The sequence below is a fragment of the Solea solea genome, chromosome 7, assembly GCF_958295425.1.
Source record: "Solea solea chromosome 7, fSolSol10.1, whole genome shotgun sequence".
NCBI lineage: Eukaryota > Metazoa > Chordata > Actinopteri > Pleuronectiformes > Soleidae > Solea > Solea solea.
Genome location: NC_081140.1, coordinates 24,837,734 through 24,864,776, shown reverse-complemented (window position 1 = coordinate 24,864,776; position 27,043 = coordinate 24,837,734). Strand labels below are relative to the sequence as shown.

Genomic DNA, 27,043 nt, shown 5'->3' with positions numbered 1-27,043 from the left:
TGAGAACATTGATTGTTTCCGTCATAGCTAACGTGAAACAAAGCACCAGTGTTATTCTCTCATTGATCAAACTGCACCACTTTCTCCGAAAAAACGTTTGGATACTGATGTTTTCTGGGTGACGGGTCACATAAGGTTCTTTATGGCTTCATGTTATCCTGCAGCAACATCATTTAAGCAAAATCTTAATAGAGATTGGTGTTAGAGAAGCACAGAATCTTTTTTACGTAGAGTTGCTCTTGAGGGCAGTGATTATCTTGCTGGGGTGCTGTTAAGAGAAAAAATTAATTAGTGCAGATTAATTGATATGGAAGCATTTCACACATTGCCAAGACTTAAAAGCTAATTTGACGTGTTCACCCTTAAATAATCCCTCGATCCGTTGATATTGCATATTAGAACATTCATGCACAGTTCAGGTATTTTTAACGGATGCTATACTGTAACATCAGAACTTTTTTATCATTGCTATTGTTAATATGACTTTAAATTGGCAATGTTTTGTGTTTTTCTTGGCTGGTTAAAGTGATTCTCCTCCCAAAATATTCTTAAATCAAACCCTCAGGTTTGAAAGTTGGTCATTGCACCTTCCATTGTTGCTGTTCTGGAAATCATACAGCGGTGGCATCTTTCGGTCAACAGGAAACTGAGTCAATACGCACTAGCTTATAGATAGATACAGCGCCACCTACTGAAGTGGAGGAGTCAGGTGTACACGGCCAATAAATCGATTTTCTCCTTGGCATGTATACTTGGACTCAGCAAATTGTCCAATTGCCTGTCTTAGTCTGACTACGGCTTAGCTTGATTAAGCTGTGCATGTAAATGTACTGACTGTTTAATTAGACTACTGCCCACGTTCTACAAACACTATTGACTTTGAGAAACTTGATTAGTACAGTTTAATTTGGATGTTTTCAATATGTATTCTAAAAGTATGGTGTTAGGTGTATCAACACCATCATTCAGTTGTTAAATGTGTATAAATGTGTGTGATTGTAACAGGATTGAAAAACAATAGTTTTGATCTTACTAGACTCAACAGATTTTCAACGGGGGTAATATCCCTTTAACCCAACAGCTGATGAGCTCACCCACCACCACCACACGCCCTGAGACTCTGAGACAATCAGCCGCCACCGAGTAACAGGACCTCAGATCAGATCAGATTGCATGGTGCACTTGTCGACAGTTTGAGGTGCCGGCGCTGGTATAAGGCAGAGAAAAGCTCCAAATTGACCCCAATGTGTCAGCCGGGGCTGATGAGGCATCTGGGTGACATTGTAACAATCAGGGGTGATATCAATCAGAGAAGCCGATCACACACACATACACACGTTAAACAGAGAGGGAGCTCTCTCATGTGAGCAGGGAGATGGCGTGGAAGGATGGTGGTGGTGGGAGTGGGGAGCTGCCATTATCTGGGGGATGCCGAGCATTGTGAGAAAATGGGCATGCTAATGAGGGCCAAATATATTCAGAGCAGCTGCATTGTAAATGAGCTGACTTTGTACACTTGGGCATGGGGGAGTCTCTGAAGTGTTGTTTTCTTAATCAAAGGAGGAGAAACAGGAAAAAAAAAAGAGAGAGTGAGAGAAGGGAAGAAATGACTAAAAATAGTATCAGAGGAGGTGGGTGCAGCTTGAGCCTTTGATGACACACATCCAGCTGTGGTAATTGCTATGAAAAGGTTAGCGTTATTGTTATTCACGCTATGAAGGGGATAGACGAGGAGCTACGCGACACGCGTTTGACATTAAGCTGATGGTTGCACAGATACCCGGTGTCCCAGTGTGGGACTGCGTCGAGGGAATTGTCTAGAAAAGACTCTTTGGCGCTTTGAAGTCGAATAACCTGAGCAAGTAATCTGAGCAGAGGTAACGGGATTTCCCTCATCAATAATGGTGGAAAGTTGAATTCCCTGCAATCCTTATCCCTCTGGTGAAGAATACGTGGATCAAAAGGTCATGGGAAAAGCATTTTAAGAATGTGAGTGCTGCTTACCCATCTTCTACCACTTTATCCTCCACATGAGGAGCGCAAAGGGCGCTGGTGCCAATCCTAGCTGACATAGGGCGAAAGGTAGGGTACACCATGGACGGGTCGTCAGTCCATCACAAGGCCACATAGAGAAAAACAACCATTCACTCTCACAGCCAATTTAGAGTGTCCAATTTACCTAATCCCTAAATCTGCATGTTTCTGGACTGTGGGAGGAAACCGGAGAACCTGGAGAAAACTCATGCACACAGAGGGAGAACATGCAAACATGCGAACCCTCTTGCTGCAAAGGCAAGAGTGCCAACCACTACACCAACCGTGTCGCCCAGCGCTGCTTACCCATTAGCCTGAAATCACACATCAAGTCCAGGATTTCAATAAACATTTATTTACAAAGCGAAAACAAACAAAAAAATATATGACAAAGAATAATTTGAACAGTGAATACAAAACAGGTGCTAAAATGATAAAAAGTACATTTACACAACGTATACCGTACGTATCTGATGAAATGTGTTAAATAAAACTATACTTAAGATTAGTGGGATTTGGAAAAAAAAAAGGCTGAGGTTGAGGAAGGTTGTGGATTGCTTTTACGTAACAGGAATTATTGCATTTCTGTGTGTTTATTAAGGCAAAGATGAAGAGAGGACAGAGACACTTCACGTAACAATGTACAAGTACTACCTGGGATGTAACGACACTGTCAATTACACGATATTGTAAGACCAAGGTTTAAAAATGTGGAAAAGCTCTGGATTTCCCTCCCATCCACATAAGCAGCAGTGAACCCAGGCTAAATTCACCACTGACCTTACATTGTACTGCAGCTGTCACTGTGATCTCTACCATGGTAATGGTGTATTTATCTTTCTCCTTCTCCCTCTTCTTCTATCTAAGGAACCAATGTTGTATTCCTCAACAGGTTTACGTCACTCGTTTACGTTTACGTTTACATCCACAGTTTAATAGAGCTAAGGCCGTAGTCTGACTAAGACAGGCAATCGGGCAATTTGCAGAGTCCGAGTATACATACACATACTGGCTGTGTATGTCTGAGTGGTGTGCTGGCTTGTGTGTGCTGTTCAAAAAAAGACGCCACCACCACAGCTTATACGTCTTCTCCTTCTACTTCCGGGTCAAAGACCGGGGAGGACATTTTGGTGCATGAGCAGAACGCCAAGTCCGACTCCAGTCTGACTAAGCGTATACATGCAAGAGTAATCGGACTATGAATCACATCATCCAGGTTATGTTAGTCCAACTAAGACTAGCTTGATATTAGTTGGACTAACGTGACATTAAGAAAACCGAATTATTGTCTTAGTCCAACTAAAATTGGACTCTTAACATGCATGTAAACGCACTGTGTGTCATCTCTGCTTGGTTTCTGATTTATTTAGTTGGCATGATGAGGGGGGAGGGTCCTCCACACTTTGTTTTGGGATGTAGATCTTGTTGGTAAGTGGATTATTAAGATGAAAAATCTCTCAATAGATTCAATACATCAATACATTCTATACCATTCCATGGTATTAACGTAATCATGAGATTTTACGTATCGTTACATCCCTAAGTTTTATGTTTCTCTTAATCACAGGGTCACATTATCACAGAAACATCAATGACTAAAGGAGAGGAAGACAAAACAGAGAAAAAAAAAACTCTTTGTTACAGGAATTTTACAAATAGGATTGGTCCATTTATTTTTCATTTAAGAACTGCTTTTTCAGAGCCGTGTGTGTGTGTGTGTTGCATTATGAAACAGTCCCTGCAGTTGTCAGATGATGAGTCGTGTCCTGTGATGTGCAGAGCACCAGAATGACTCGGGCGTCTTTGGTGCCTGGTGTGCTGTGCTGCTGCTGCGAGTCCACAGAGTCAGAGGACGCTCTCCCCTTTTTCTTGTACCGCCTGAGGTCTCCGTCTGTCCCCGTCTCTCATTCTGTGATGCAGATGTCGTCTTCAGTACGGGTACTGCTTCTGCTTTTTCCCAGCGAAACAGGAAAGCCAGGTGCACAGCAGCATGGCGGCCGCCGCCCCGGCTCCGGTGCAGTAATAAGCCCAGCCAATCTGGCAGGATCCTGTGGAGGAAAGTAGAGGATTTAGGATGATACCATTTTTAGTTCAACTTTAGTTCAATTGTTCCCAAACACTGGGTAGGCACCCAAAGATTTTTTTTTTGGGTTACCCATACAAATTTCCTGAATTTTCCAACCTTTTAGTTGAGATTTATGAGCATGTGTTTTAATAAAATAAAAATATGGCTGTGAATTAGTCATTACAAGATACACAAATGTGGTGTTGTGATTTGTGTCACAATAGTTTGCCATCTTTAAAACAAATAGAAAGTTCGAGGTCGATATAACATTGGATAACTTCATATCTAGTTGAAGTTTTAATTCAGGTGTTTCAATCAGGTTTTGGGCTCTAGGCCCCTTATCTTCAAAGAAGGACAATCTAAACACGTCAGCATACCAAGACGTTTTTGGACAATACTATGCTTTTCAACTTTGTGGCAACAGTTTGACGAAGGCCCTTTTCTATTCCAACATGACTGTGTCCCAGTGCACAAAGCAAGGACTATAATGGTTTCAGAGATCCTCATAAATTCTCTACAGAATGAATGGACACAAATTCCCATAGAAACACTTGTGTGGAAGCTGTAAAAGGGGGACCAACTCCATATTAAAGAACTGTATATGTATTTGAATATGTCATTACAGGCCCTGTTGGTGTTAATGGTCAGATGTCTGAATAACTTTTGTCCAAATAGTGTATCTAAATTGACTATCCACCATAGAAAGCTAACAACTCTCACTGCATGAGTGTCGTTTCATTATTGTGCCCATTATCGGTTTCAACTTCTGTCCTCAGGCATATGTTACAGTCCCATAAAAGCTGTTCAACTGCATCCTAACACTGAACTCTGCACTGAAAGCACAAGGACAATAAGCTATAATTTCAAAGTTAAATGTTGGATTTATCTTTATAAAATAACATTTTGTCGTACACACATATTGGACTAGAATAAAGTTATCTCCTGAATCGTGAAACTCTTGGATCATTTCCTTCACTAAATGTTTTTTCATTCACCTGACAAATACAGAGCTATGTTCCTGGTTATAATACTTGTAATAATGCTGTTCACGTATAACGAACACAGCAGGAAGCTGGTGGCTCCGAGTTTTCTCACACACACACACACACACACACACACACACACATGTACGTAGGAGGCAGAACTTTTGCCCACTTGCTTGATGGCTAAATTATCTGGAGTGTGTTTCCTGCTGTGTTCTTACATAAACTCACTCAAAATTCAAAGTTGTATTTCCCATTTGTACACACACATCGTTAAAGTACGAGAGTCGGAGTCAGCGATACGGGAAAAAGTAGAGGTAAGAAACAGAGTGAGTCATAAAAACTAAGAAAGATGTAACATCTGTACAAACAATATAATAAAATGCACATTTTTGCACATTTATTTCAGTTCTGTTGCATTTATTCTGATATGATAAGAGTCTGAGTGACAGATACACACATACACTTACAATTACATAACAGCACTCTGATATTTTGGGAAAAATTGACTTGGTAAGCAGTAGAATTTCTAGGAAAGTTGTGTTTTCAAGTAACAATTTTATGGAATTTACTGCATGCCTGAAAGCAAACATGAATATTATATAATATAAAAGCTATGAAGGTTCATTACTTCTGCCAAAGAGATTATATTTTCACCAGCATGTGTTTGTTTGAGTGTTACAATTACAAACTATCAAACTTTGTGGAGTAGTGGGGACATTTCCCACAAAATTTTGTTGCTAATCTGAATAACAATGCTTATCCAGGACAGGGTTTGACAGAGTCTGCTCTTTACCGAGTGCCATCGAATCTAATTTGTACGTACTATGTCAAAACTCCACTTTGCTCTTCACAGAGACATTTAGCGTGTTCGCGTTACGAGCGGAAAATGCTGTGAAGTGTTTTGCATTTTGTTTTCAAGCCTCTACATTTCTCCTCCTCTTGAGAAAAATGAGTCAGCATTGTTGAAACAAAGGCAGTGATCGTACTGTACGGTAGCCAGCGGCCACTTCATCTGCAAACAGACAGTGTGGTATGTGGTGAACACACACACACGCACACACACACACACACACACTACTGGTTTCCAAGACTTCAGAGGACACTGCATTGACTTACATTCATTTCCTGAAGGCTTAACCAAAGTTACTACTGCCCTAATCCTAACCTTAATCTCAGCCGAACTTTAAAACACGTCTTCACCTTTACATTTTTAGCAATTTACGTTACGGGGACTAGACAATTGTTGCCAGAGGGAAGACAACTCCCCATAATGTGACTGTGTGAACAGATTCAGGTCCCCACAACATAAGGAATACCAGATACACACACACAGGTTTGTGCAGAGGTATTTCTTAGGACACTGCCTTCAGCAGAAACAAAACATTAACCCTCACTTTAACCATAACCAGTTAATGCCTAACCCAAACCTTAACCTAACCACAATACAAATCTTAGCCCTAAATTTAAACCAATTCCTCAAACATGAGGTTCTGCCTCATTGGGACTAGGTTTTGGTCTCTATGAGGACTACTGGTCCTGACAAGGGTCAGTCTTTCTGCCAGAAAATGTCCTAAAGAGGTCACAAATACAAGTAACACACAGTTATCCTTTTAAGGACTCTCCATTAATTTGGACAACCTAACCTTAACCTAAATACAACTCAAATATTAGCTCTAAAGTTAACCAGTTCAGCATTAGAACCAGGTTTTGGTCTCAATGAGGACTACTGGTCCTGACGAGGGTCAGTGTTTATGCCAGAAAAAAGGTCCTAAAAAGGTAACAAATACAAGTATAAACACACCCACACACACGTTTGCGCAGCTATCCTTTTAAGGACTCTCCATAGACGCGGACAACCGAACCACAGCAAACAAGTCGGTGTTTGTGCCAGAAAAGGACATTACAAGTATTTACAACTACACAAACACACACACACACACACACACACAAGGGACAGAAGATGCACAACCTGAGCCAAAGGCTGAAAAGCAAACACCAATTACAACAAAAAAGTGCTTCCTGAAGATACATCTTGTGTTCTCTTCAGAGGATTTATTCAAGAGACCTACAGTATATGTGTTTCTAAATTTGGGAGATGCTGCGACGACCGTAAAGGCATCTCACGTCGAAATTTAGGGAGAATATCTGATTAAATTTAGCTAATCTAATGAGGAGCTGGGTGGAAGGATGAGGAGGCGTCTCATTAAGAAATCATATCACTCCTTTTCTCACAACTGCGAAGATTTCTCTCTCTGAGTCTCATTAAATGTTGCATATTTTTTCTCTCTAGAGTCAAGCGTGATGAAAATGAGCTTCACCTCTTTTCAGAAAGTGGCCGTCATTTAATGGAGTGGGGGGTTTAATGTGAAAAACAAATAAATTACTTTTTTGTAGGTTTCATGATCAATGAGTAACGTTCAAAGGAGATATTTAGTTTTAGTTCTTGTGGCAGTGTTTACGTTTACTCATAGGAGAGAATCAGAGACGTGTGATCACGCTAACAAGAATGAGGCGAGACGGAAACACGTTGTGCGATCGTCTACAACAAACTAACGATCGCACATTCGTACACTTGTCAACACCTTTGTTCTGATTTTTTTTTTTCAGCTTCTTAAATGAGAATATTTTCTGATTTCTTTGTCCCCAAATAACAAAGAAATGATTAAAACTTAATAATTCTGGTTTGAGAAACACTGAGGATGTTAGGTTAGGTTAGGAAAAATGGTAATCTGTATTAACCAAATTTCAGATTAACAGCATCTATAAATGTATTTTTTGTCCACAAACCAAATATATTCAGTTAACTGTCACAGAGCAGCAAAGAAACTAGAACAAATTCACATTTACCCAAGTTAAGATCAGAAAACTTGCATCAGAATATTTTTGTCACAGCCATTCTTGATATATTAAAACCTTGTCTAAGAACCTGTTAACATTCACTGCCTTACATTTATTATCTTCATACAAGCAGAACTGAAACATGGTTATTTTTGCCCTGTTTACACAGAGCTCACTGAATGTCAATGTTGTTGTTTTTTCTTAAACATTTCGTAAACATTTTTCAACAACTTGACCGTCATGAGATGTGATGTGAATATTCATCGTCGAGTGCTCAGGTGCAAATGTCAGGTCAATACCTTCCTCTTGCTTTCATTATAAAGTGTAATTGAAATCAAACTCCACATGTGACCTTTACACGATTTAATGAGATGTTTTTCCTCCACTCGGCAGTTAATAGTTCATTTTTGTAATCCAGTTCAATGGACACGTAGTCTATCTGATAGTAGGAGGGGGAAATTAGATCAAATTAAAAGATTGTCATGTGAAAAGCTTGATTTAAATTCCACGTTGATATTCCGATCACAGATTTTATTCCATGTACTGCTCTGATGTTTGGGGAATAATATTAATTCAAATCCTCACATACATATTTTCTCTATGAGTTACAAAAAAAAAAGATGAAATGCTGTCTGATTAGCAACAAAATAAAAAGATTAAGAAGCTGCTCCTTTACCTGCTGATGACGGCAGCTGAATACAGAGCACAAATCAAGCTGCCGCTTATTCCCTGCACATATTTATTAGTACAAATCACTCCAGAAATTGACTGCAACTGGGGGCTGTGTTGACTTTTCATCGTGCATTATAGATGGCAAAGTATGTCTCCGATAAAACGGGTGGTTAACGCACAATTGTGACGGATTTTTGTTCCTAAAAAAGGTCAGAAAATAAAGTTTCCCACTTTTCTTGGAGCAGAACATCCAGCAAACACAGGACATATTTACACAGTCAAGGGTAAAGCGTCAGTGTGTGTGTGTGTGTGTGTGTGTGTGTAGGGATTAGCACCAAAAACTCAGTTCTAATATGGCACTGGTTCCTGGATGGTCAGTATGAACCAGCTCATCACACGCGGTGATGCAGACGAGCTGTAATGTGTGGCCAGAATCCACTCGCTGAGCCGTGGCTGGTGACAAAAACAAAACCTCTCATTCTCTCTGTGCATATTTGATTTATCTATCTATCTGCTACCATGTGGCGTAATACGGGTCCAACACAGAAACCTGAACGTGACGCACAAACACAAAACTTTCCACTTTCCGCCCGGTTCACACGGGATGTGTGTCGTGTGAGTCCCCGCTGTGCAGCGTCTCGCACACACACGTGTATTTGTTCGCTCTCGCTCTGCGTCTCTCTCGTCTCCTCGCGCCTCAGATATGATTATGACTTCACTTTCTGATTCACCAATCAATGCTATTGGTGTGTTATAATAACACATAATGACATATTCTTAGGGAGAAGATGCTGGAAGTGACGAAAACCCATGTTTGTAGGCTTCACCAGGTGCTGTTTGTGCCTAAAGACAGAGGACATAGACACCTAAACACAGCGGATCATCTGCCTCCATCTTGTCCTCTCCTTTGTGTCCTCTTCTGTTACACTAACTGTCCTAATGTCCTCCTTCACAACACCCATGAACTGTCTCTGTGGTCTTCCTCTTGTCCTCCTGCTCAACATCGTTTGTCCAATATACTGTAATCACTATCCCTCCTCTGCAAGTGACCAAATCTTGACTCTCTTACTTGATTACCTGTTATCTCCATCCATCCATCCATCCATCCTCTACCTCTTTATCCTTCACATGGTGCCAATCCCAGCTGACATAGGGTGAAAGGCGGGGTCACACCCTGGACAGATCGCCAGTCCATCACAGGGCCACACAGAGACAAACAACCATCCACTCTCACACTCAAGGTCAATTTAGAGCGTCCAATTTCTGCAAAATCTGCATATTTTTGGACTCAGAAGTTCCACAAGCAGATAAAAAAACTCTCATGTAGATCCGTAGTCGTGTAAATCACTGATGTAATTCAGATTCAGAAACATAGGCTCATAAATATAAATATCTTTGCCTTGCATAACCATTCCAAGTGTAACATGCTTTTTATTATCCTGCTTTAATACACAACTCACCTAGTTGAAACTGGTTGGAGCTGTTGCTGCAGGTTTGTTGGACTTCCTCGCTGTCCCATCCCAGTGGGTAGAGAGCGCAGCCTGATCCTATGAGCAGACCTGAAGAGAAGGAGAAGAAGAAGAAGAAGAGGAGGAGGAGACTCAGTCAGTGGAGAAGATCAATGGGAGTTTTAAAAAAATAAATCATCAGACGTGGCTGGAGGCTGACAGCACAGCGCTTCTGAGGGGAAAACAACAGCAAGGACAAACTGTCATCATGGAGGTGTTCACTCAGCTCCCTGAGGACGGTCTCTGTTGTGTTTATGTGTCCTCGCCTCTGTGGGTTTTTCCATAATTTAAAAACTTTCTTCCTGAATGAGGAAGAAAAAAAATGCAATGCAAAGCAGTGGGATTCTTTGTTTTACTGCATTAAGACGTCCCACGAAGTGAAATGAAGTCAAACGGACGTTTTGTTTGGATTCCCGCCTATTCTTTTATTTACGCTTTAATTAAACTTGCCCAAAAAGACAATGAGCTGTTGCTCCCCAATCGCCGCGTGATGTGTGGAACCTCACTTCAGTGAGTTTTTCTTGTTTTCTACCTTATCACCTGTTTACAGCGCACACTGACGGGGAGGCAGACGCTACCTGTTCCAGCTGTTTTAACTCTGAACGTTCCTTTGTAATCACGTCACGAGCCGTGACTTCAGCACTTCATCACATTTTTTTTTTTACTGCATCTAAAACAAAGCGCTCTTCGGCAGCCCGTGAGAAGCGCTGCAAATAAACAACGGACATATGCAAATCGCTCGGTGATTTCTCACACGGGCAACAGCAGAGAGAGGGAAAAAAAAACAAGCATTTTCTGGCTCCGAATAATTACTGTAAAACTCTGGAAAATCCTTGAGGGACTGCTTTATGTCGGTGATTAAAGAGACTTATTACTGTGCTTAAAGCTGCACACAGAGACAAGAGTGGGATCTTGTCAAGGCCATTACATTAAGGATTAATATCCTCAATATTTGCCCGTATAGCCAGGTCTTGACAGGTTATTCCCTGGATGCCAAGGCCTGTCTCCTAAAATTACCGCGAGGGAGCCCCCTGCTAGGTGTCTCTGCCATCAAATGAGTTTAATCCCCGTCCATGTGAGTGTGAGTGTGCGCGTGTGTTTCCTACTATCAGTTTTTAGGATGTGACGATGTGGCGGGAGACGAAGAGACAGTAAATCTCTTCCTTCCAGCCTGACATCCTCTGCCGTCCAGGACTTCCATTACTGATAACAAACGGGGGATTAACCCACATGCTAATGCTAATGCTAATATGAGGGTGTGAGACTTGCGGTGCTTTCCCACACAGTTCAAGCACGACTCGGCTCCACTGGCGAGGTTCCAAGCTAGCTGAGTCAATACTAGAACGCGATGTCGACAGATTGCCGGCCACTGATTGGTCAGGGAGTGACAACACTGGAAGAGTCGTGAGCGCGACGCCCGGTCATGCAGGAAGTACTGAACTAAACGTTTTATTTAACCGTTTCTAATAATTCCGTACACCGAAAAACAACTGCTTAGCTTGTCACTAGTTTGTGTGGCGTATAAAACAATTGCTCGATTGCTCTATATATTGTATTGTATTTACATTTCAATACTAAACGTGTGCTAGGACGCGAGTAGAATGCGTCACTAGTGTTTTCTTGTTCTAGTTGTTCGTTTGCAGAATTTATGTAAGAATTTATGTACTTGTTACGTACCCTGTTTTATAGACCAGCAACTGCCTATACTGGTACTAACGACGTGTCTTAAGCTGACAAAGCATTAAATCAGTATCCTCGACAGTCCAAAAAGAATTGTACCAGCCTAAATTTTGCCATGTTTGTAAAGATTTTTTCCTACTGGTCTAGCCGGACAACCAGTTGCATGATTTGAATGTGTAATCTGAAATTAGTTTAGGGCAATTTCAGTTGGAGTGAGCATCAGCCATCAGCTGCACTGATTTCAAAAGATTGGCATTGGCCGTAGAAAAGCCCACACTGGTCAGTTTTCCCAGGTCGCAGCCAAAGAGGACACTACAGCAAACATCATTGTCTTGGTTCTGGCAGAAAAATCGAGAAATCAATTCAGTCAAACTCTGGCATGCTGATGAGGATGAAGGGATAGAAAAAGGCTTTGACCAAGTCTGTGTCATTGCAGCTCAGGATCAGAGGGGATCCAGGGATTTTCATACATAACAAATCAGCTGTTTCTTCTACTTCAGACCCTTAAAGAGAACTTCAGACGAGTTTATGCTTCAGACCTTAAATTAACACCTTTAGCGGAGCAGTACGGCGGAAAGTAACATGGGAGTGTTTAATACAAATCCCTGTACAAGCAGCCAGTGTGGAATATTTCATGAACATGAAATCCTGCCAGTCTACGAGGTGCAAAAAAACGCATTTAAGAAGCACAAGTGAGTGCATGCACGGCACAGTCAGGAGAATATCCTCCGTTACATAACGTTGTCAAATGTTGTTTGACTCAGATTTGTAAGAGTAAAGACTGTAAAGCTCCCCAGCACGATAATGTATTCATGATTAATATTTAACAAAATCAGAAATTCTCTTTCAAGTTTTGTGTAATGTAGAGAGAGAGATACAGCAGCATGTAATCAAATTGAATTTCCACACAAGCAGAAAGGGGCGGAAGAGAAAAGAACAGGCTAAATGTGGTTTTGTTTCCCAAAGACGTTGTTATTCTACACATAAAACTGTAAAATTTGCATTTGAAAACAAGTATAAATCAGGATTTATGGAGATTCTCAATCATACTTTGATTAACTCATTTGTTAAAAATGGTCAAAAGAAGAAGCACAAAGAGCAGCTGCCTCAGAGAGGAGAGGGAGGAAAAGAAAGACTTCAGTGCATAGTTTCCACATCAGGTCAGATGATGATGATGACGATGATGTAGACGGAGAGCACTGAAAATCACCCTCACTACAAGCAGCAGGGAAATTACTGCCACGAGAAAGACAGCAGCTCCGTTCCACTGTGTAACTGCAAAAACATATATATATATAAAAAAAATGGTTTCTAGGTGAACTGTCACGGTGTCTTTTTTCTGTGTGTGTGTGTGTTAGTTTTGGGGATAAAATCACTGAACCTGCAACGGCACAGTGCGAGCTCTCATGTGTCACTATGACAGATACACAGACTCACAATAAGGAGAACAAAAATATCTATATCAATAAAAAAATATAATTGAGAGCAACTTTCTTCATTATAGGCCATGTCAAATCCATCAGGTCTAACAACTAAAACAACTGCTAACATTGCTGACATTTTCCTCACAAACGTCACCTTAAAAAGCTTCCCCTTAGCAACAGCTGACCTGAAGTTTAAGGGCATATAGTCCCCATCACATGATGAGAGGAGACAATAACTCAACAATAACAACATTATGTTTAATATCAAAGTGAAAGACAGTGAATTGGAGAAAGAGCCTTAGCTAAACTTGGGGTGAAGTTCCCTGTTTTGCTTCACTGCTAATACTCACTAGCATGTTTGCCGTCAACTTCTCCTCTTTTTTCATCCATCTATATTTAACTCATCTCTACTTCAGTCCCTCTTTTCTTCTCGGTTTGAGAAGATTTTTTTGAGAAGTTTATGGGGGCTTTTTAGGTTCGATATTGTTTAGCATGGCTGATGCTAGCAGCTAGCTTGAACATGTTTTTTTAAAACACACCAAAATGTGTTTTAAAATAGTAAATTTCTATCATATATCACCTTTAAAGGTCAGTTTAAGGTCTTTAAGGACTCAGAATGTGTGTGTTATTGTGAGGACATTTTGTGAAGACGTCTAGTTTCGGGTTTGGCATTACGTTGTGATGAGTTTTGTCACTTCAATTCCATATCATATCTGGCACTACGTCTCTCTTTTGGCTTTTATTTATTGTACTTATTTATTTATTCCCCCCCCCCCCCCCCACCCTCAGGATAGATAATTCCATCAAATCCCATCCTCCACACTCACTGTGTGGGTTATTGAGAAGCAGAGGCAGGGAGGCTGGTGACTAGGATGTGGCAGAAAAGACTAAACCGAGAATGAAAAGAAAAAAGAAAAAGTTCTCTCCTGTTATGTTTCCGAGCCAAAGCTGCTTGAAAGAAATGTGAGAGGAAACCATACCTCCGGCTCTGATTCTGTCTGCGTGTGTGAGCTGCTGTCGACTGATATTTACTGTCCATGTTTCCTACGCTGATACATCGATGCAGGCCTGAGCTGAACACTGCCAGTTCTGAGATTTAAGTAAATTAATTTCTTCCCACCACAGTGTGCAAATGAAGTTTTTTTTTTCTTTCTATAAATAATTGCTCTAATTCTGTCAAATTTCTTGACCTAAATCAAGTCTTGGCCCCCAGCTTGACGTAAATTCCTCTTGACAAAAAGGTTCACAAAAGAGAAACGTACATCAACTAAGAACAAAAGCAGTGGAGAGCTGATGAAATCAACTTTTAAAAGTCCATTGAACGAAAGATACAGATAAAACTGTAAACAAAGGTTTGTTACATTCATGAGTTCACAAAATGCTGATTTTGTACTGTATGTAGCAGTGTTTAGACCTTGTGATGGAAGTTTTTCAATTTATGGAAAAACCATAGAAAAAATTGATGTAATCTTCCGGTTTACTCGCAGAAGTCGGAACTCGGAAGTAGCAATATACTGAATAGCCACAAGGGGGAAATTAACTTAAGCATTTTACATGTGTTTACTGTGTAGGAATGTTGATCAGAAAGTAGAAGTAGATATTATACTGTCTAGAATAATATCTACTTGGGCTCTTTCCATACTCTTTCAAAGCACCAGGGGGCAGTATAAGGGTCAGATATATTCTGCGATATCTCCATGGATTCATTGAACTTGGATGGCTTGAAACGGGCAATGGTGCCATTCAGAAGCTTTTCCTGCCAACATGGCGGAGTAAACAAACCAAACCCGAAAAGAATTGGAAGAAGTCACTTTATTTCAAAGTGATAGCATCTTTTGAGAAGTTGATTGCTTTCCTCAAACCACACAAGGGTCCATTTGTCTTTCAGGTCCACATGATCACCTTCAGTAGGTGGCTGGTTTCGCTGTGAGCAGATGGTCGTCCCATGATGAAATCATCACAGGACTCCATTAAGCTGCCATGAGCGTCGCTGGCGGACGTCACCAGAAGGCGGTTTGAGCATGACATTGAGGAACAGAAGGACAGAAAAAAGATTATAAACAGGAGGGATCTGTCATGTCCACACTCACTCTGTGTGTGCTTGTCCTCCGAGGATGTGAAATAAATATAATTCACAGGTTTTCTTTCAGCAGCATCGATCCGAGCCCTCCAGGTCGGACCCGGAGATCCCGTTCGAGTGCTTCTCTAGCAACACAAACCTTGGAGATTTGTTTGTTTACTGTTTACTGCTTTTTCTTTTTCACCAGCAACCACTGTTTGTTAAACCTCAGCCGATTTTGGAGTCTTGTTTCAGTTGCTATGGCAGCCAGATAATCTCTTGGAAGTCTTCTTGCGGTGTGGGAAGTGGAGAGGAAGAGTGTGCGCGGCGCAGAACATGAGAGGACAGACAACGTATTCACAGATCGAGTTTCAATTGATCTCCACGCAGTCGTTATCACGATGACTATCTCAGGCCTCTAATGGCTTCTCCGAAAGGCCCTTCTATGAAGTGGGAATGAGTTCAGTTAAATTGACTACAGTCAGTCCAACATCAATCCATAAATGTGCTCTAACACAGTGATCCCTCCGCTGTCTCCCTGCCACAGATTTCGTCATCACAGCTCACTCTTGAAATCACATTTTCTGAAGAGCCATTGTTCCCCGCCCCCTTTTCTGCCATCACTTTTTACCTGAAAAGAAATTCTGCCTCCTTTTATCTTATATCCCTCACATTCTCCGAGTTAGGAAGCGGTGTCGCCCTTTTGTCAAGCCTTCCTGCTCCCTGTCCACAACCAAGGACTTTTCTTTGCCCTCCTCCGCGCCCCGAGACAAAACCATTCAAGGTTATCATTCAAAAGGCCAAAGAGGAAAGGCAGAAAAGGCTGCCGCTTTAAGCTGCAAGCAGAGAAGGTTTGAATTAAGAGTGAGGATGTGCCTGAATGAGCCAACTCAATGTAAGGCATTCACTTTTTTTGGGGGGTGGTGGTGGTGGTGGTTTGGAAGATCATCTGATGAAGGAGGAAAAAGTGAGAGTAAAGCTCACCTGGAGAAAGATCTGAGCTGAGCACAGTGAAAAACATAATATCAAAGGTGTTATACCTCATGGGATCCTCATCAACTAAACTAAACCTGATCTACCGTCACAAACTTCACAAAGACCGGAGCAGGATTTTCCACAGATTTGAGTTTGTCATCTCTGTCCCCCGGTTGGTTTGTTTCTTCTTCAGGTGGGATTTTCATGAAACTACAGAGGGATGAGGTACAATATGGACAGGCTTTTTGTTGAACTGTGATTACAGTGAGGGCTGTTTGAGGGCGTGTTTCTTTTTAACCTAATAAAGACACAAGAAAAAAGATAATTTTCTAGAAACGGGACAATATAATGAGGACAGGCAGGGAAAAAAAAGCAGCTTCCAGATCAATAAAATGCTTTGTTACTCGAGGAAACGCAACAAACAACTGGCCAAAAGACAAATGATCTCATTAAAGCCATTTCTGTTTTCATTTTAAAGAAAGGTTAGAAGTTAATAGTGAACGGATTGTGAAAACAAATCCATTTCATGCAGTGTTGGCTTTATTTAAGAGGAAATCCGTGCAGAATTGTTCTCCGTTCATTACGACGTCCACGTCATTTATTTGATCGATAAACAGATTAGGCTTCACTCTAATTAAAGCGACTCTGTTAACATGTTCATGTGCAGCTGACCTCGTTCTAATCTCCCTCTCAGTTTAAGTGTGTGAAGTTCAGTCAGAGGCAGTGACAGGTTCCCAGCCACAGCCTGTGTCTAATCTGTCAACACACTCATTCCTGCATGTTCAGGCATGTTTTTTCCCTCCTTGACTTGAAACACACGCTGCACACGTCGACATGTGCAGCGTGCATGTGCCCGATTCTCCAATAATGTGTCGATGCTGTGTCGTTTGTGCTGGATCCACGCAGCCGTTTTCAGAGGGGGGGCTCAGACTCCTCTGTGAGCAGTTTTCTGCTGGCGAAGCTGATGTTTTCATGTGAGGGGGGGAGAGAATCTGGGGGATTCAGACGCTGAAATGTTGAGATTCTGGGGCAGGGAGTGATGGAGGATGAGAAGGGGGGAGGTGTTGCAGAGAAAGGAGGGATTTGTGAAGAACGTGTGATATGTGATGTGTACAGTGAAGCATACAAATGCTGGCTGCTGTCAGTGACTGGCATGTGAATTTTTTTTTCTCCAACTCAACTCAACGGGTTTCTACTTGATAGTCTTCAATTATCTTGTTGATTTATTATCATTATTATTATTATTATTTTTTTAATGATTCATTTGACATTGCCCTTGTCTTTTCTTCTGCACAGAGACGAAGCGAGTGCATGGAAAAGATGTTTTTCCTGTTGAACAGTAAAAGTGTTTGAGTTTCCTGTGATGAGCGACCGCACGGATCTGCCAGTTTAAAGGCTTTTGTTGAGTCAGTTTCTGTGAGATTTGTTGGCTTTACACCTTGAATATCAAACACAGGGAACTGTATTACTGACCAGACCTGAAAGACCAGCTCTGCAGCGAGCTTTGACTTTAATCAAAGTGTGACCGTCCTCCTCTTCTCCATGATGATGAAATTTCACCCTCTTTCCTCTGCTACTTTGCAACAAGACACACTCCAACATGAAACTTACTTCCACACTATTCCATTCTTGTTTTGAAATGGAGCAACCCACCATTAAATAACAGAATAAATTGGAGAAGTTTGACAATGCTGCTGGTTCTGCATTAAAATGCAGTGATTCCATTCCAAGCCCTGGTTCCGGCTTGTGTTTCGACTCAGAACGGCCGACTGATCCAACACAACAAAACACAACACAACAGACAGCAATTGAGGGCATCAATTGACAAAATTCCCTCATTCCAAGTGGCTTTAAATACTTAAAGATCTACTTAAGAGCAAATGATGGGGTGGGAAGAAGTGACAAAGTGTATGAAGTTTCTTGAATGCATCTTGAAGCTACTCCTCTAAGTTTGCCCTAGAGTTCAGAATATCTGACGAATAATTCCGTTGAATATTCAAATAGCATTTTTGCAAGAAATTCCCATCCGTTCTCAGCATGTGCAAATCTCACATCTTCTGCATTTTGTACTAAATTAGTCATTTCGAGAGACTTTCCTCCAACTACTGAGCCGAGGAGGGGAAGCAATTCTTCACCCAGGTGCTTTCAGGCAGTGCCGATGACTCAGTGGAAGCCAAAAAGTGATACCGCATAAAACATGGCGTGACAATGTCTGCACATAAAAAAGCTAAAGGATCTTCCACACCAACGTTTAAAAAGAAAGGAAAACGGTATTTGATTAACAATAGGAAAACTGCCAATCAAATTCCATCAGAAAAAGGATGTGGGTTTCGTTCCGTCTGCAGACAAATGCCAGATGTTAGTGGTTTCTTTGATTCGTGGGAAGGGGCCTGAAATTAAAGTCCTTAGTGTAAATAGTCCAAAACCCCTGAGTATTTGGTTGTGGTGATAGAAAACCACCAGTGAGGCTGCAGTTGGTTCATTGTCAGTTAGAACGAGATAAGAAACGTTTGAATTTGTGCCGTTTTTGTAAGTTTGCACCACTCTCATCTCATCTCTGTCTGTGTCCGGGCATCACTCAGCATCGCTGGCCCTGAGCCGCGGGAGCAGCTTGTGTTACACTGATCTGTTCCAGTGCTTCTCCTTCGGGCGCTGTGTCGCGAGCTGGCCTTATCTAATCACACCGTTCATTTGTCACACAGTTTCAGACGACACGCCGTAATTAATAAACACAACAATTACAAGAGCAAAGTGGATCTTAGGTTCATTCAACGGTGGGTCTGCAGTAAGTAGAGACGAAGAGTATCAGTCTCAGGCTACATCCACACGACTATGTTTTCATTTGAAAACAGCGGTTAAGAATACAAATACAATTTTTATTTGGTCTAACCATGATATACTGTATAGACAATTAAGAACAACAAATATTATACTAAAAAGATTAAAATGATCTGCATCCAGACGGACGTTTTCAGCTCCATTCCGGTGCATATGCATGTTAATGTAAATGGAAAGTTGTGTCCTCTGCAGTTGTATGAAGCAAATAACTTTAAATAGAGAAGCTCTTATGTGCTTTTAACATATTTTCTGTATGTGTCACTCTTTTCCTGCAACAGAACCCACGTCTGCTCTGATCTCATATTGCAAACTGGACATTTCTCGTTTCACTAAAGAGGAGCAGACAAATAACAAACAGGCGGGAACGCACACACACACACACACACACACACACACACAAGGGAAACAATTCAGCAGCATCTGAGAGAAATTCCTCCTCTGGTTTTTCTGGAAAAAAAATGCTGCACAATGTGAACATTGTCTTGAGCTCAGGGTATCACCAAATCACCTGACTGTTAAAAATGCTGCACTGGTTCATGTTCATTTTCTTCCTGCCTTTAGCTTTTGCAATATCGTCATTTTGAGTTTTGGTGGCAGCAGTGGCAACAATGAGCCATGACTACGGTAGAGTCATAGTCAGTTTACACACTTTTCTTTATGATCCCATGCACATCATCCCACCTGTTTTCCTCACTTTCAGTGTGCCTGCTTCTTTTATTTCCAGGTCAAAGTGCAGAGGGGCGGGCACTTTGGACCATGAGCACCTGGTCCAGCGTGGGTCCAGTTAAATGTATACACACATAATCTTATTTCAACTCTCAGTGTTATTTCAGTCAGACTTACACGTGTAAAGGTATTTCAAAAATCAGTTTTTAGTAATAATTCATTTTATTTCTAACATCATGTATGTACTGAAGGACAGAGTGGAGGACATGTTTTAAGGAGAATCGGCAAGTGCTGCATCCGCCAGAGAGCAGAGAGTGAGGAAGAGCGCGGAGGACAACAAAGCTGAAGGATATGGAAATCCTCCTTGGGGTGGGATCCACTTCCCAGGCTCCTACATGTGTATCTCCTCTAACTGGGTCATGTCAGATGTGTTGAGCGCCGTCCTCCCACCGAGACGTGTCAGAGGTCCACGTGTCCAAATGTCAGCACACACTGACGCCGCATCCCCGCACCATGAGCAGCAAGCGTGCCAAACACATTCTGCACCGAGACGCTTTAATATCACGTTAATTATATCTAAAAATGTGAGGAATGTTTTAGTTGGTCTTAACACACACACACACACACACACGCACAGAGAGAGATAGAGGCTGGCAGACATCAAAACGCCTCACTGACAGTTACTGGAACTCATCATGTGAGCAGAAGCACAAAGAGCCTCCTTTCAAAAGACAATGCAACGCTTCAGGGATCGAGGAAAAACTGACTCCCACAGCCGAGTGTACAAAGTTCTTACATCCCACTGCCTTCACACCCACTCTCTTCATGAACACACACACACACACACAGCCGTGCAGCTTATTAGCCATGGGGATGGAGTTTAAGCAACCTTGCCTAATTCGCAAAAATCTAATATGCCCTAAACTAACAGGTCACCTTAGCTCCAGGCTTTTCCATTGTGGGGCTGTAATGTGACGAGAGAGGAAATGTCAGGACGTGATTTCCAGTTTGAAGCACAGGAAGGTTGTTATGACTGAATTCTTATCAAAGCACAAAACCTAAACAACAGATTTAACCATTTTTTAGAGACGTACTGTCTGTTTTTACAGATAAGAGTGTGCGTGTAGTTCCTCAGGTCGTAGTTATCCAATAAGTCACTGAATTACAGTAATAGCAATAGCTGGACTTGTAGATTTCTTGAAAGTATGTGGAGCTGCTACTGATTCAGTTCCTTTTGGATGAAAGATAAGAGTGTTTACACATCAGAAGGACTTTGAAAGGATTTGGAAAATTCTTTTTTAAATGACTTCAACCTCACACCCACAGAGTTTTTAGATTTAGATTTTGCAGAGACGATGGATCATGCCAGGTCGGGCTTTACTTTCTGCTTCCTCATTTGTTTGACTTCATCTATTTGTTGATGATATTGTGATGTGACTCTCTAAATGTGAAAAAGACTGACTTAAAACACTTCAGATAACAACCTCACACGTAACAAATGAGAAAACGATTATTTGATGATTAATCAATTACTGAATTAGTTTTTTTTCCCAATAATTTAAACATAATTTCTGATTTTCCAGGTTCTTAAATGTGAATATTCTTTGATTTCTTTTGCTCCATATAACAAAACAAATCATGAAAACTCAATCATTTTGGTTTGTGACATTTGAGAGCATCATTTCAACATTTCTTGACATTTAAGGACCAAACAAGTACTCGATTAATCGAGAAAGTTATCTATTTGTTGCACAAATACAGCAAAACTCTGACTTTGTAACACATTTGCCTGCAACTATGACATCATTTACCATAATATATACACATATATACCAAATTTAGCAAATTAATAAACCTACCACCTGTGAAACTCAGCACTCAGTTACCAGTGATTCTATTCTTTTATCAATGAATCTGTTCAGTTTTTCCACATATGTATATACATCTATAAGAGGACAGAAAATGCTGTTTTTCCCAAACATCAAAACTAACTTTGTGCCAAAATGTCTTGTTTTTGTCCACAGACGAAAAAAAAAAAAAAAAACTGTCATAGAGAAGCAAAGAAACCAGAAAATACAAACATTTACAAATCTGAAATCAGAGAATAGGCATTAAAAGGCACTCAAACTTGGTGATTATGTTGGTAATTGTTGTGAAACACAAATCCAACATTTTACTTTTCCACCTATGTTGGACTAAGCTGCTAGATGTCGCTTTACAGACACTGTAACAGTGTACAACAGGGGGCTTTCTTCTCATTTAACTCTCCCCATTAAAGTGTCAAAATGTTCCTTTTAGTGCAAGTTAGCCCTCTTTTTCTCGATAAAGGTTAGATAATCATGCACATGTTCCTCCTCTTTCACCACATGCCGGGACATTTGAGAGCCTTTCAGGAAGAAGAAGAAGAAGAACGGGGGGGGGGGGGAGAAAAAAAGCCGAAATGAGAACACGTTATGTAACATGTAAAGCAATCTGTCTGCAATACCATGGGGCATTAGAAAAGAGATGGAGATCAGGTCGTTGGGGAGTGCGTGTGCTGTTTTGACGTTCTGTATGACAGTGAAATGGCGTCGCCGTCCGACATAATCATATAATATTGGGTTTATCCCGTCCGCTCAAGGGTGAAAACCTATTTCCGCACAAGACGACCCAAGAGATGGAAGCCAAACTCATGTCAAGAAAAGACATCCAATTCCATTTCACGTTAGGATTTACAATGATCATGTTTTTGTTGTTTTAATGTTGCGATGCCATCTCTGACAGAGCAGAGGAGATAAACGACGCCTTCGTCTTCTTAACAATACTGCGGGGAGACTCTTTGAACCCCGTTGGGTAATAAAGTAACGCTGATTGTGTGTGGAAAAAACAAAAAAGTCAAAGCGACAGTGATGCTTGTTTATTTTCGCTTTGCTGTTAAAAATGACCAGTGTGATAAAACATGATGAAATATGCAGAGCGCCTGAGGGCTTTTCTCACACTGGTGATTATTCTTACTCGGAGGTCAGAGTTCTCTCTCTAAATGTGATGAATGCATCATTGCTTTTGTCAGGAATGTTCATTAAATCTTCATCTCGTTAAAGCTGTAGTTTGTCGTTACACTGTAGTTAGACAAGTTAGACAAATATTAGGAATCAGCTGTTTATTACAGATCCTCTGATGGGATTTTCTTCTCGTACAAACATATTAAAACCAGTCGAGGCTCAGCTTTAATTGGTCTCTAGGCGATGATTGGATAAATGCGGCGAAATCGTCACTTCCAGGGAAGCTCAGCGTCTCTGGGAGTCAACGGAGAAGAAGATGATTGCAGGAATTATCTGAAAGGCGGAACTACTTTTTGATTGACAGTGTTGTAGAAGACACTTGAGCCTTTTCTGTCCCAGACTGACTTTCATTTCAATGGGTAAATCATTCTATAGTTTGGGGGCAGAAAAGAAGAGATGATCATATGGTTCTATATTCTAACAACGTCACGAAGATTAAGCTGCATCAAACAAATCTGTCCATAAGATATGAAAGCAAAACTCAAAAAGGTGAAGTTAGGACACTAAAAATGCAGTGAAAACTAAAAAAATGTGTTAGTGAATGAATGATTTGAACCTTTATTTAACAGATAAAAGTACCAAGAAATTTGACCAATCTTCAGTGTTTTCAATAACAAACCTCACTGTATTTGAAAATAAATTAAAAATATAGACTGTTTCGGCTGCAACACACTGAAAACAAGACTTTACAGGTAACATTGTTCTGGAAGGTTCTGCCATTGGCTGCTGTGAGTACAAAATAAAACTGGGAATAAAAGGAGAATCCATCAAAGACTTTGTGTCAAACTTTGTCTCAGTTTCTCGGCACAAGATTGCAAAGTATTTCACCATCTACAAATACTTACACCAAATTATAAACGGTATGTCGCACAGTTAATAAAGTTGTGAAAAGATTCATAGAGTTGGGGCTTGGAAACCAGTGCTGAATGTGCGTGAACATGGAGCTTTCGGGCAGTATTGCATGAGAAACTGTCACGCCGCCGTGATGGACACGGCCACGTGGGCCTGAATGAACGTATGAAAAAATAATTGCCACTTAACAAAACCCGCTGCTGCATAAAAGTGTATCACACAGAGAGAACACGCGTCTGTAAGGTGAGCGAGGTCCGTGCCACGAAGCCTCGCTCCTGTATAAACAAGGCTTAGCAGGTGGGCTGAGAATGAAATGGTTTATATGGGTAATTACAGAGAATACAGTTATACCACCTGTAATTATATGAAATAAATCCACCGCTTTTTTATTTATTTACTTACTCCAGTGTCCATTCACACCACGAACGAACAATGTGGCCATTGTTCGGCTTCATGTGTTTTTCGTAGAAAGACGACGGTGCAGCGGCCACATTTTCATGATGCTACGTAACGGCCTTCTCCATTCCATTACACCACAGCCTCCCTCCCACAGGCTGTACATATGGTTTTAATCATGTGGCAGACATTCAATGTCTTCAGAGTCAGTGGACTGTGAGGACGCTCAGATTATAGCAGTGGGGGAGTGAGGACGAAGGAAAATCAATAGTTCCTCGCACGAGTCCTCGCAAAACTCACTGAGACGTTTCCAAGTGGGGACAAAATGCGTTCAAATAAAGAACATGTACGCGATACGACGCGTCAACGAAAGCTTGTCAGGCGCCGCGGGTTTTCTTCATAAGTCTGGGTGAGTTTGAATTCTCAAAGTTCAGAATTCTCTTTTCCTCTGTGGTTCAATAAGAAGAAACACATCTGCATGTGAAATAAGGAAACAGATTCACTTGACGTGGGATTAGTCAGCATTTCTCAAGGACGTCACCAAGACGTGGCAGGTACCGCTCTCTGGAACTCCACTGGAATTACAACCATGACTTTCATCAGGATTAAACTCATCAACTAAACCCCCCACCCCCCCCTCCAATTATACAAATCACTTTCCAACCTCAGGTTGTATTAGTTCCGTTCAGATGGAGATTTATTAATTCCATCAGTATTCATGAACATGAACGCCTTCTCGTCGGGAAGCTTTAAAATGCCAGATAAAACTTTGTGCTGAGCTGACGATGAATTTCAGATCCACTTTGGGGAAACTTCTGGGTTTTTTTTGTCTCTCAGTGAGGAGGCTGAAAACTTCTGCTCCGTAATGTCAAGTGTTCACAAAGGCTCCCATTCACCCGTCCACAAAACATCACAAACAGCCCCGAACACTTTTTCGGAGTTGTTTGAGATCCTCTGAGAGATTTTTCTTTTAAGGAACTACTCGTTACAATAGACCACATTTCATACATACACATTATGTTGGATTGAAGGAAACCTAAAACTAGCAATTGTGACAATTAATTCCACATATGCCGCTATGTTTAAAAGTTATACCATGATTAGAAATTGAGAATTAGTACGTTTCTCTGCCTGACACTGTATAACGAATGGTGAGTTCCAGTTGTAGTCGAATGGCGCTTTTCCAGTGTACAGTTCTAGCAATACTCGCCTTTACTCGGTTTGGTTTTCCATTACTTCACAGTACCTCCTCAACTTGGACGGGGCCATCATTAGATCTGCAACTAAGGATTATTTTCAGTGCTGTCCCTAAATACACCAGACTCCTCTGTTCAACATTAAGATTTTACACATTTCCTTAGCTAAAATGTTGGCGATTAAGTATTTTTAACTGATCTACACTTCGGCATTGTTCGCTTTGATTCTTGTGTCGCACTCATGACTCTTCTAGTGACGACACTCTCTGACCAATCAGAGGCCGGCAGTCTGTTGAAGTCATATTAGTATGGGCTCAGCTCACTTAGTGCAGGTCCTGTCACTAATGGACTAGTGACTTTATAAATCATGTGAGAAGTAGAAGATGATTTTCCAGTAGACCTCCATTCAAAGTTCTTTGAAAAGTGAAGCCTTGGACGTATCCACCAGAGGCTGCAGGTCTGTGAACGTCTGTGAACTGTGAATCTTGAGGCTTTAAAAAACAGAATTCCATTTGCAACTGCAAGACAAAAATCCATTTTTATATTTAGTTTCTGACTAAAATGCAGCCTGGAGTTGTCGAACTAAAATGGAGCTGGCAGCTTTTCCGCACTTTTGCGCCTCTAAAAGCCCGTGTTGTGGCAGGTGCCACGGAATTATTAAATGAAAAAAGAAGCATAGAATGGATGTAGCCCGAATCAATTTGAGTGAGCGTGGTTCTAAGAGAGAGAGAGAGGCTTGTTCAGAGATCATAGGTCACACTACATGTGCTACTCCATTCAAAAGGATGGATCTTGTTTTTGCTGTTGCGTCGCTACTGTAGCCTGTAGAGTAAAAGCCAAGGGTTTTCCAGAGAGTGTAGAAGTGGACATTTCAGATCTAGTCAGTCTGATTGATTGAGCCATAAAGAGTTTGTCCGTGGGGGTAACAGGACTTGGATAAAAGATTAGGAGTCTTGATTAATGTCGGAAGATATAACCTCTGGCCAGCGGTGCTGAGAGATTCACATAAACAGGAATATAAACGAGGCGGCGGAATATAGACCAACCAAATCGGAGCAAGTTGGAGTCGGTGAGGACGGGAGTCGAAGTTGTCCTCCGGGACATGAGCTGAACCAAAGCAGAACCATCACAACTCAACAAAAAGAGATCCGTCTCTGAGGGAACAACCCCAATTAAATTTTTTTGGAATGTGATGACGGTGGGAGGGAAAAAGAATTCATCTCCATATTCATACAGGACCTGGTCTGTGTCAAGCCCTGCCCCACCCCCTGGACTTAGGCTCCCTGATTAGTATTCCGTGAATTCATTAGCACACAATCGCGGCTGTCTGGGAACATGGGAAAGTCCTGACAGAGCAGAGGTGGAGTTCAACTCCCCGACACAAACAAAGCCCCATCCCCCAGCTGAAGGTTAGCGTGTCCTCACTCCGCAAACGATGTGATGATCACAGGCAAACACAGGCTGCTGGGGGGGTTGGGGAATCCGCGAGAAGATATTAATTTACACATGCTTTCTTTCTGCCAGCTTGCAAAAACACAGAGGTTGGTAACAACTATACGTGGATTTGTGGTGTGGCTTTAAAGCAAAGGATGCAGGGAAAAACATTGCCTTTATGATATTAAACCTTTATTTAACCAGGTTAAAGACTTGTTGAGATTAAGAATCTCTTACAAGTTGCAGACATTAACAAAAACAACACTAAAACGGCACCATAATCACCAATAAATAGACAGTAAAGAGATTAAAATGTGAGTGACATTTAAACCAGTTAACATCTACAGCCAGAAGTTTGTGCCTCTCATGCTGTGTTCAC

At 41.2% G+C, this 27,043-nt stretch overlaps 1 protein-coding gene across 1 annotated transcript in view; it reads right to left on the bottom strand.

The window, feature by feature from the left end:
- Positions 1-2,368: 2,368 nt before the first annotated feature.
- The window catches only part of LOC131462351 (LHFPL tetraspan subfamily member 6 protein), a 67,365-nt gene continuing 42,690 nt past the window's right edge, over positions 2,369-27,043 (bottom strand). The window contains exons 3-4 of the mRNA XM_058633470.1: positions 10,056-10,154; positions 2,369-4,082 (exon numbers count right to left, since the gene is read on the bottom strand). Coding sequence (XP_058489453.1) covers positions 3,964-4,082; positions 10,056-10,154 — 218 coding nt within the window. The 3' untranslated portion in view covers positions 2,369-3,963. The remainder of the gene's footprint in view (positions 4,083-10,055; positions 10,155-27,043) is intronic.